The sequence below is a fragment of the Scatophagus argus genome, chromosome 12 (genome assembly GCF_020382885.2).
Source record: "Scatophagus argus isolate fScaArg1 chromosome 12, fScaArg1.pri, whole genome shotgun sequence".
NCBI lineage: Eukaryota > Metazoa > Chordata > Actinopteri > Scatophagidae > Scatophagus > Scatophagus argus.
This window is the reverse complement of record NC_058504.1, coordinates 15,760,730-15,771,876: the sequence shown is the minus strand read 5'-3', so window position 1 is coordinate 15,771,876 and position 11,147 is coordinate 15,760,730. Positions and strand designations below refer to the sequence as shown.

General features: G+C 41.0%; 1 protein-coding gene across 1 annotated transcript; it reads right to left on the bottom strand.

The window, feature by feature from the left end:
- Positions 1 to 197: 197 nt before the first annotated feature.
- Positions 198 to 10,584, bottom strand: fam193b (family with sequence similarity 193 member B). Its single transcript, XM_046405794.1, has 10 exons — positions 10,251 to 10,584; positions 8,643 to 8,921; positions 6,519 to 6,705; positions 4,854 to 5,072; positions 3,764 to 4,175; positions 3,464 to 3,647; positions 3,097 to 3,330; positions 935 to 1,988; positions 759 to 834; positions 198 to 632 (listed from the first exon to the last, which is right to left on the bottom strand). The coding sequence occupies exons 1-10, from the start codon at positions 10,407 to 10,409 to the stop codon at positions 536 to 538; spliced, it is 2,901 nt and encodes a 966-aa protein (XP_046261750.1). The 5' UTR covers positions 10,410 to 10,584; the 3' UTR covers positions 198 to 535.
- Positions 10,585 to 11,147: the final 563 nt, after the last annotated feature.

The window sequence follows — 11,147 nt, the reverse complement described above, 5'->3', positions numbered from 1 at the left end:
GTACAAGTGTTTTTCCATAAAATTAGGTCAAAATTTGTCTTATGGTCTTTTCTAACACTTTTGCAAGAAACTGTGTCTATTTCCTATTCAGACTGATGTTGTTGGTAGGAAACTATTAATGCAGAATATAATGGATGATGAGCACTAAATTGAACTGAATGGAATTCAGAAGTTTAACAACGTTAAAATGTCACAGATTTGTGATAAAAACATTTATTTCATGTAAGGTAATTGTTTACATACTACATAATTAAGCACATGGATGCAGTGGATTCAACAGATTTTTTTCCATTTTTGCATCTCTCATTTAGTGAACATTGCAATAGCAAAGGGTGGAATTGGCCTTGAGAATGATCCCTGGCTTGTCAGCCACAAGTTATATTTCAGTCTTCTGAATGGAGAGTATGGTTTTGAACCAGGGTCCCTTGGCTTAGTAAGGAAGAGAAGAAAAGAGGGAATGAAAAGGCCTCAGGCCAAGTAGGGCTCTACTGAAAGAGTTTGTGGTGTGGGGTTTTTTTTCTGGCAATCATCCAAGTTATTGAGCTGCATTGGAAGGAACTTTTTTGAGGCTGAAGTTGGACCAATTCACTGCTACCTTCTGGCGAGTTTGTTTTGCAGAGTCAAGGCAAAACCTGGAGAGAACAAAGACAGGCAAGAAAGAGGAGGAGAAAGAAAATAATGAAGTTCATTAGTGGTGCAGCTGATCTTAATCGATGTAACAGCTGATTTCATCTTGATAAAAGCTATTTTGGGCCTACCTTTTAAAGTATTCCACTTCGCGATCAATCTCATCCATTTCTGTTGGATCCATATCTTTAGGGAGAAATACGTCATCTAGGGAATAACAGTAAAGAATAAAACATTACTCCACAACATTCCAAACTAAACAAACGACAGAAATTTGGCACAGGGTGTTACAGACTATTGAATGTACCGATAGCACTGCTGGATTTTTCACCCTTGTTCTTGTTCTTCTTATTTTTCCCCTTGGATTGTTGCTGCACATTTGCTGAAATGGTGGGGTGAGCTCTGCTTTCTGAATCCTGCTCACATCGACCACCTCGAGTTTCTGTTTCAGCTTTCACCCTTTGAACATTCGAGAGGCTGCCATTTGCTCCATTTGCTGTAGGTTTGGATAATTTGCCCTCCTCCGTTTTCTTAGGCCCATTTCTCTGGGTTTCTGCACAGTGTTGGGGCTGTTTGTTCCCAAATTTTGAGCTGTTAGAAGCAATTTCTTTAGACTCATTGGTTTTCTGTGTTTCATTCCCAGAGGCAACTTTGGTTGATTTGTTGAAATTTTGCTCTGAAGAAGATTGTTCCTGTCTTTGCTGCTGCTTTTTATTCTTCTTTGACTTGGCACCGCCATTCCCAACTGTTGTGTTCTTGGGATCAGGGGAGTCCTCCTTCGATTTAGCTGTAGCTTGGGCTGGCACCCGTGGCAAACTGTCAGACCCAGTCGAAGTGCATCTGTCTGGGGAACGGACCCTTATGAGCTTTGAGAGACTGGGGGTAGTGTGCAACCGCTGAATGTCCTTGGACCCAACAGGGTCCCCTGATGCCATGGTGGTGCTATTAGGGGATGACACAGTGGCTGTGTCCTCCCATCCATTAACCAGGTCCAGGTGGTTCTTAAAGCTTCCAAGCGAAAGGGGAGCCAGGTCAAGGTCTATCTGCTGCAAGTCAGAGGAACCATTGAGGTGGGAGAGTAAATGGTTGCCCTCCAACGTGGCTGCCTTCTTTGGGAAGTCATTGACATCCAGATTGAGGTCGTACATGCTAAATGAGGCCCGGATTGAGTCTTTGATGGTGTTCTTAATCTCTTCAAGCCGACTGGTGAGGAAGCTGTTGACACGCTCAAGCTCCAACTGAGGCCAGTCAAGCAACCGACTGGCTTCTGAGCCATCAGGGATGGGATCGTCAACAGGTTCAGATGGATTGGAGCAGGGGTCACTGCCTGCAGCACCCGAGCTGCCCTGTTGAGCTTTTTCCTGAAACAGAAACAGTGCAGACTTTAGGGTGAACAGGTACGCACAAAAAATGTAGTGTTATTGAGATAATACACTGGTGGGGCTGTATATTGAACCTTGATACTTCTTTCGATATTGACCAGAAATGTTTCTGTAGCACTGAAAAGCAAAACTGTCAAATTTTGGCATCAGCTGTCTGGTCAGATTAGTAATCTTGTTTATGTATTTTTCAATTCCTAGTTCATGATTTTAGTTATATAGTTAGTTATAGTTGGACAAGAAGTTATAACCTTCAAGATATTCATGACATCAACCCACCCCTTTTTAAAAATAATTATTGTCTGCATTCAATTAATTTACATTATACAATTACCTCTCTATAAAGTAACAAACCTCATTAAGTGCTTCACAAAATGAGATAATGACAAAATAGACAACCAGCAAAACAAGTGGCAAATAAATAAATAGTTTAAAAAAACAGAATTACCGGCGGTTGTATGCCTCACCACGCCAGTCAAGTTGCAGTCTACATCCATGTCTGTCCACACTCATAACATATGTAGTGACAGACAGAGAGCTTTGTCACACAGTGTAAAGACAATCACTTGCAGCTCACCATTTTTAAAACAAATGAGCTCATAGTGGATTGCAATGTTTCAAATATGGGTGTTGCTGCAAAGAAACTACAAATCGTACAGAGCGGATGGTCACAATCTCCCCTTCTGTTCCTGAGTTATGGTGTTGAATAATGGATAGAAAAGTGTTTTTGTAGGACAATATAATGTCACAGTGGAGATGACCATTTGGATATGTATATCATCACTTCACCATTTTTGAGAGTTGTGAATTTTTTTGTCATAATTAGTGCTTGAATTCTTGGGTTATGGTTAAAAACATGTTTTGTGAAGTTACAGAGACCTTTGACCACCAAATTCTCAGTTCAAGAGAACATTGATGCTAAATTTGAAGAAAGTCCCACAAGGACTGCACTGATGTATTCTAGTGTTACTGTTGTGATTTTAGCTCACTGACAACTGCTATTATGTTATTTTATTTAAACAGTTTGAATAATCTGAACTGAAATCATAGGGATTATGACTTCAAATCTAAATTTTGCTAATTTACACACCTTCTTCTTTTGTTTGTGTCGCGCCCTTTTGGCAGCCTTGGCACTGTTGACAGGTTTGGGCTCAGAACTGTTTATGAAGTCTAGCAGCTCATCTACATCCCGATTGTCAATGGCACCAGCCACTGTCAGTTCAGAATCTTGACGCTGAGGCAGCTCTTCTTTACGTCGCGTCAGACGTGAGCGGAGTTTCTCTCGGATCTCAGCGTAGTTACGGCTTGTCGGTGCAGCTGGAGGCTGTGACCAATTAATATATTAGGACAGCAATATGTTAGAATATCTTTTAATAATGTAAGCTTTGTGTAAATGTTTAACAAGTTTGTAACAGCAACGGTAAATAAACAAAAAAAAGGATAGGAATGAAAAGTACCGCATTGTGCCCAAAGAACTCGCAGTAGCAGCAGTCACAGTACTTCCCATCCTTCTGGTTGGTGGAAGAGGAGGCACAAGAGCTCCTCTCAGAGCTGCTGTCTTCATCCTCTCCCTCCTCCAGCTCAGAAGAAGGGTGGCACAACATTCCATTAGTCATTTTGTGCCCCTTGCATGCCTGGTCCCTACAAAATAAGAAATAATCATCAACAACTCTCAGAAGGCACTATTTTTCATCAATACAGCTAGGTAAGCAATTTCTCATATTCAACAAAAGCAATGTTGAGATGGTAATACTGACCTGCAGGCCCCTGCTGTCAGATGGCCTACATTTGAAGTGGCCACTGTTCCCACACTGTGTCCATTACAAGGATGGTTACAGCCCATAATAGACGTACCCAGTTTGCTGTGCTGTGTGTTCACGGCAGGAATGTGGGAGTTTTTACATGGGCTGGGCTTATGGACAGATGTTGGGCTGTCTGGACTGGGAGAATTGAGTTTGGATGTAGGGCCGTGGAGATTTGGTACCAACGGGGAGAAGGGAGCATGTGCTGCCACACCAGTGCCAGATGATGAGGTTACATGGCCATGTTGCCCGGAGTTTGGCTTTGGGGGCAGGAGTGAAGAATGCTGGGAGGATAGGCCGGTGGGACTGTTGGGGGGTACCGACAAGTCTGTGTGTTCATGGTGGTCACTGGAGTGGAAGGCTTCACCTGAACAATGGAAACACAGGAATAAAATTGACTAGTACATCACAAACACTAAATCATCTTTTCACATAATGCACAAGGTTTTTTGCTCTGGCATGCAAAGTTTACTTCAGGGATTTCTTATTTCCTGAATAAGTCGATAAACACTAAATGAGAAAGCCAATTGCCACTAACGTCATTACCACTCATTTCTTAAATCGGTCTGGGGGCTTGTCAGTTTTGTTAAGTTTGAGACAAGTTTTACAATCTAAAAAAATGGTTCAACATAATACATCCATGGGCCTTTTCCATGTACTTGTGCTGTCTTGGTTTGACTCAGTTGGACTCAGCACTTCATGCCAGCACAGAAGGGATTTGCATCTCAAATACAATATGCAGCAAATACGTACAACTGGGTTATCATCAAACTCTTCTTCTCTGCAGTATTACTGAAGAATAGCTACTAACCAAGCTCTGCTAAGTCAGGGTTAAACACATTTGATTTCCTATAAATTCTTTGCAGTAAATGTCCCCTTACGTGAAGCAAATATCTGGTAGTACACAGGAGAGAAACTAGACTTCACGCCAAAAAGTGTTAATTAGAAGCTACAAAAATACAGAGAGTTGAACACAGGGTTTTTAAAATATCTTTGTCTCTGCACGAGCTGGGTCTCGCGTGACAAGAGTCAAAAGAAATATTACCTGGTGGTGTTGGTCGACGGCACATGGTCTTGAAGTGCTTGGGAGTGGTCTTACAATGATCTGCTGAGGTAGACAGGGGGTTCCCAGCAGAAGATCCACTGGAATTCTGGGACGACGGGTGACTGTAGGGGCAGACTTTGGTCCCCGACGTTTTAGCAGATTTCCCAGGCGCTTCATGGAGTCCTCTTTTCTCATGACAGGCTGATCCCGCTGTTACACCTGGAGGTAGAAAAATGTTTGACAAACAGGAAAGGTAACTGATTATGCATTTAAGACAATATGACAACCGTCAACAATAAAGGAAGATACTCCTTTTGATTAAAGTCATGATTTGCAAAAATCTCTGCCAACACTAAAGCTTGGTTGAGCTCAGCTCAATACAAAGTTATTGGTGAACTTGGTTTTGTAAAAAAGGTGTAAAGATTTGGACAAACAATTGGAAACAATTTAACTGTAAATATGACAAAAATCACCATAATGTTGTGGGGAGTTTGAAAGCGCTGATCAAGGCCCTTGACTTAACTATTTTCAGGGGCTGAGATTTTGATAATTCAACACCGTTTTGCTTTTTGGATTGTGGCCCATTTGAGTATTTGCTAAACTAGAAATGCTACTGCAGTTATGCATCAGGTAACAAGAGGTTTGATGAGAGCCAACAAACAGGAAGAAAACAGACAAGAGCAAAGATCATTGCAGTCTGAAGTATTGCGTGTCTGCATTTCTCAGACTCGGGACAAACATGTCTCACTTTCACATTCAATTCTCCTCTAACGAGAAATCTTTTTAATTCCTCTCCTATGGCTAGAAAAGCAAACGGCAAAATGCTATGTCAATACAATGTGTTGGGGAAAAAAAAGGGTTGCCATACATTGTGATTAAATTTCAATTTAACATGCTTTTACTTTATTACAAAACAATCCTTAATGCATCTCAGTTTTTCATTTCCACTAGGGATGCATGAAATTCTTTTTTTAAATTTTTTTATTTTATTTCTTTCTTTTTTTCTTTTTTTTTTCAGCCGATACCAATACCCAATACTTTCCTGCTTCTAAATTCTGATACAGATAAGATAATCCATAATTTTTTATTTCTACATTTTAAATATAATTTCATAATCTGTACTTTATACACACCTGAGGCTAAGAAATGCTAAGGTGTCATGAACAAAGATGGATGATTTAATATTCCGTATCTCTAAAAAGATTTTTTGTGTTAAAACTCTCTTCTCTGAAGCCTTGTGATGCATGTTTTGCAAAATGCAATCATGCTTTTTTTTTCCCTCTGGAACTGTAACATCCACACCCATGATGACCTTTTTGGCTGTCTCGTCTACACTGCATGGCTCTACACAGGTGCAGCGGTTTGACATCATGAACACAACAACAGCGTCTGCCCTTCTTAGTCTTCTCCTCCTCTTTCTTTTGTGTCTATTAGCGGCCCGCAAACCAAATTTAAAAGGAGCATAATACAATGTCAGAGTGTGAAGATGCTGCACTTGTTAAGTCAGTGTAAGCAATTTGGTTTCATATTATTGGCTAAGTTTTTTTCCACCATCTATGGACCCCAGAAAGTAGAACATTGTACGTTTCTACAAGATGCCTCTTTGTTCTTCACCTTTATGTTCATTTTTTTCCTGCAACTGTCTTTTCCCCTGTGATGACAGACCTTGTTGTGTGTGTGAAGAAGTGTTGTGGCTGCAGTGTTCCCCTCCGTTGGTGTGGGCAGAGTTCCAGAGACCTGACAGTTTGTGGGCTGACAGGAAGGAACTCGGGTCCCAATCCACAGTACTTTGCTCAGGGTAACCGTTCCCACAGCTCTGAGACTTGCAGGAGGAGCTGTGTGATAATGGTACCTGGATTTAAGAAAGAAAACACACAACAAAAGCCAACAGGTTAATCACAAGGGTGCCTACATAGGCTTACATGTTTGCACCAGTGGCATCAACTAACCAGTAACACAGACTGCTCTCAGCTTTTTTGGGGCCTGTACCCCCTATCCATTATCCTTACCTCCTAAAATCAAATAAAATGTAGTGCTGATTGTCTTCTCTGAATATCAAATGGTATTATTATTATCAACCTATGTTTTTTTTAATTTCACATTCTCCTATAAATTGTTCTTGATGCTTATTTTTAGACTATCCAATTCTTTTATTGCTAATGAGTGAACTAATTCGTCACATTTATAATCCTTTTACAGGTCTGGGTTTGTGGTCAAGTCAGTGTAGTAAACACAATGTCTCACAGAAATAAATTGTTATGATAATAATAGCGGGCCTAATATATCTATTAGGCCCGTTTCTAAAAAAATAGTAGCCTAAATTACCTTGATGAACTGCACTTTCAGCCTCAAGGTGACACTGTGGATGACTGCTTTGCACTTGAGTAACTTTGCATTGCTTAGTTCATTCATCTTTTTAATGCTGATGCACAGCATGTCGATATGATGAAACAATATGTTGTGTAGGGTTTTTGAATGCGCCCAAGGCAAAATCCTGTTTAGGCTATTCATTCACAAATACACAAACCTATGCAAGAATACTGCACAGTTCAGTTACAGCGGTGTGAGTCAAGCCAGCTGATGCCGTTGGAATAAATCAGCTTGTCAGGTGGCAGGTGTCTGGTTGTAGAATAGGTAGTTGTTGTGAAAAAGAGTGCATTTTATATATTGAGCCCAGTTCTTGATGTCACCTGAATTTCGTTGCATGTTTTCTACAATGACAATAAGGAATCTCATCTTATCAAGAACCCGCCCTTTCAAAAAATATTGTTTCCAGTGCCTCTTGTCACAATCAAGTCAAGTAACAGTCAAGTAAGAGAAAAAGAGAGTAAAAGAGAATGCTAAGGTTGAACAAGCTAGACAGTGAAGGCAGACAGTGAAAAGCATTAGCAAAAACAAAGCAATGAGCAGAGAAATTAAAAATGATTTCCTGACTGTTTCATGATGGTTACGTTCTATAGAACTAATAAACATGTCCACACCTCCAGACAACCAGCACAGACTGATAAATTGTATTTTCATCATCATCGCGATATGAACACATGCAATAAATTCACTGCAAAAGACTTACTGAAACACGATGAATAAGAAAAATCATTTATTTTCATGCACTGTGCCATGCCACAGTCAGCATTTGACCTATCACATTGATGTCAATTTGTTGACAACTGCAAGGTTAACTAGCACGGCGGCTGTGGAAGGAGAGAATAAATAACAATGGCATTCTAATATTTGATTACTTATCAAGTCACAGCATCATTGCAATACTGAACACTGATATGGCATATCACAGATTTACCTCATACAGTGCAGGCCTGTGCACAACTCTCCAGATTTTCTGAGAACACCACCAAAGCGCACAATTCATCCTATCTGCATTTTGTCTCTCTGCCCTGCATGTCTGTGTGTGTAGCTGGCCTCAAACCCCGGTCAAACAAACCCAAAGACCTGCAGCTCTTCATGACAGACTGAGAGCAGACGAGAGATGGAGACTGCGATGTAACTTGCTATCTTTTTTTAGAGACTCGACCTCGAGCTGTTATTGGCTGGGGGCAACACACCACTGCTCAAATTTTGATGCCCAGAAATGTCCTGAACACAGCAAGTACTGATAAAATAAGAAAATACAGGCAGATTCAGACACCGTCACACACGTCTAACGGGCCAAAAGTGATAATTGAGATAAATTATTTTGTAGGATTCAATGCATACAACACACTTTGACTAAGAAATAGTAACAAAAAGTCAGTAAGAAAAGGTCCAGACCCACACCAGTCCCCTTTTATTTACCTGTGTCGTCTGCTCCTGAGTGCTCCGCCTCTCCTCCTCTTCTACACTCTTGCAGCAGCTCTGACAGATCCACAGAGGAACCTCTCCCAGCAGGGACTGAGACAGCGAGGGGACCGCATCAGCAAGCTTACGCCCTGGCGCCTCCCGCAACAAGGCTTGAGAGAGCGCAGGTACAGCATCCGCCAGCTTGGTGCCATGACCGCCAGGGAGTCCGTTTACTGAGCTTGCTCCCCAGTCCTTAAATTCTCGGTGGCACAGGAGGCAGCAGGTGTGCATAGGCTATGTGGTGGAAGACAAAATAAAGATGCCTAGTATCAGCCTGTGATTACTCTTCAAGTGACACATAATTTGAATACATTCTAGGAAAAAAAAAGAATCAGATATACTAGATGAGATTTATAAAAGATGATTTTAGCACTAATTATTTTATGCGTATTCAATATACATAAAATTCACAGTTGACAGAATTTTGACAGAAAAAGAGGAATCAGATATACTAGATGAGAGCAATAAAACATGATTTTAGTACTACTGGTAATTATTTTATGTATGCAACACACATAAAACGTATGAGTGCAATACACAAATTCAAAGCTGACGGTTTGTTAGGTACAACCACTGAAAAGGAATGATGCAAAATATTCTCCACTCTAATATATATATATATATATAAAGAGATTGAGCACTACCAATATATTAGGGTTATTAATAATTACTGAGGCACATCGCAATTCTGCCAACAATTAAGTATTTTATTTCAAATTATGAGATATCTCACGCATATCGTTTAAATTGCATTAACTCGATCCAAGCGGCAGTCGGGCAGCTTGTAAGACTCAGATTTGTGGTTCGCTGGGTGCCTGTGGGTCAGCGGTTACTCTCAACTTAAACAGCCATGGTTAACAACTCTGATTTAGCAAGGCATCACTGACCGACAACAACATGCATTGAAACTTTTTACATTAACTCATGTCACAATCCGACAGAACAGCGTGGTAACGTCACAGCAAAAAAAGATAAACAGCACAATAAATCTATGTCTTAGCTACCCCCATTATGAGCCCATTCTCTCTTTCAGATAACTAAGTTAGCGAAGTAGCTTGTTAGCCAGTACAGGCTGAGTGGTTCCTGTGGCTAGGTTCAACTGTAACGCAAGATAGTAAGCACGCTTGCAGCACGCTAGCTGGATATGATAGCCCGGCTAGCCTTCTGGCTAAGGTTAGCTGGACGGATGCAGAGCTATAAACGCCACAATTGGGAAGACCTGTCCGAGGCACAGTGTCACCTGTCTGGCAGAGAAGGTGGACTGCAGTGCTAGACACACTGCCCCAAAGCTGCCTGTTCTGCTCGCGAAGTTTAGCGTATTATTTATTTAATTACATATCAAACGACGCGAGAGCTGTACATCCACGATTACTACATAAGATTAAAATTACATTTGAACATCTCTCAACCAACCAACGGATGCATATAAGTTCACCTTTGCAGGATCTAGTTACAAAAAATAAAAGCACAATGGAGGATGCTTGGATTAGCAGATGAGTGCTAGCTCTGAGGCTAGCTAGCCTATTTTGAAAACCGCGATTGGCTTGCTGCTAGCTAACCTACCTGGTTCGCCCTGGTGGTAGCCAGCCTATCCAGCCCAGCATCCCCGCCGCCACCGCCAGCTGCATCGCCGGGAGAGACTGGGCTCTTCGATACAGGCTGCTGTCCAGGCACAAGCTCCTTCTGGGTGACCCCTTGCTGCTTGCTTTTCTTCCTTGCCATTACAACGCTGGTTATATTACGCTTTGGCCAAGTTTGCACCAGTTTCGATGATTTTGAGAGTACACTTTCGTTTCTTCTCGGACCTCAAAATGTTCTCTATCTCCTCCAGTCAAGACAACAGTCAATATGGCGGAGGACTGGTACACTCAGGAGTTCATAGGTTAAAGATACTGCTGGCAAAGAGGCTTCATTCCCATTCGGAGAATACAACTGAAACCTGATACAGACAGTGAAGCCACACAGCGCCATATTTAGTAAGGTCAATCCTCCTTCCCACTTTCTTCTGTGTATGAAAAGACAATTTAACAGGTTCCTTTGCTTAGTCTAGCTATTCGGATAGGATATTTACTGATAATACAATTTTATTCTCGCCAAATACGTATGTATTTATAATATGACCATATCGTAATTTCTTTATTCTACAGTCTAAAATGTAAGATTTGTATATCGTTGTTTACCGAATGAGGCATTTGGGTTGGAGTTGACATAAAGATGTATCTTTTATCAGTCATCGGTAGTTGAGGAGAGTGAGATAAAAAAATAAAAATAAAGGTAATGGCACATATGTAAGCTAAATAAAAGTTTTAAAAACTAGCTCCCAGGTGACCAGTTTATACACTGTGTATTTTTGGATTTCCCAGTGGCATGTAGTTGTCAACCAGCTTAATAAATGTTTGAAACAAAATTAATAAAGGTGCTGTGAAAGCAGAGGGGATAAGGGCTTTACTATTACGTTTC

Bases quoted from the DNA above. Each gene is read 5' to 3' on its own strand.
- fam193b (XM_046405794.1), bottom strand. From the start codon at position 10,409: ATGGCAAGGAAGAAAAGCAAGCAGCAAGGGGTCACCCAGAAGGAGCTT. The intron at 5,073-6,518 runs GTCTGTCATCAC...TTCTACCTCCAG, and splicing joins TTCTTCACACACACAACAAG to GTGTAACAGCGGGATCAGCC. The intron at 633-758 runs GTAGGCCCAAAA...TGTTCTCTCCAG, and splicing joins GAAGTGGAATACTTTAAAAG to GTTTTGCCTTGACTCTGCAA.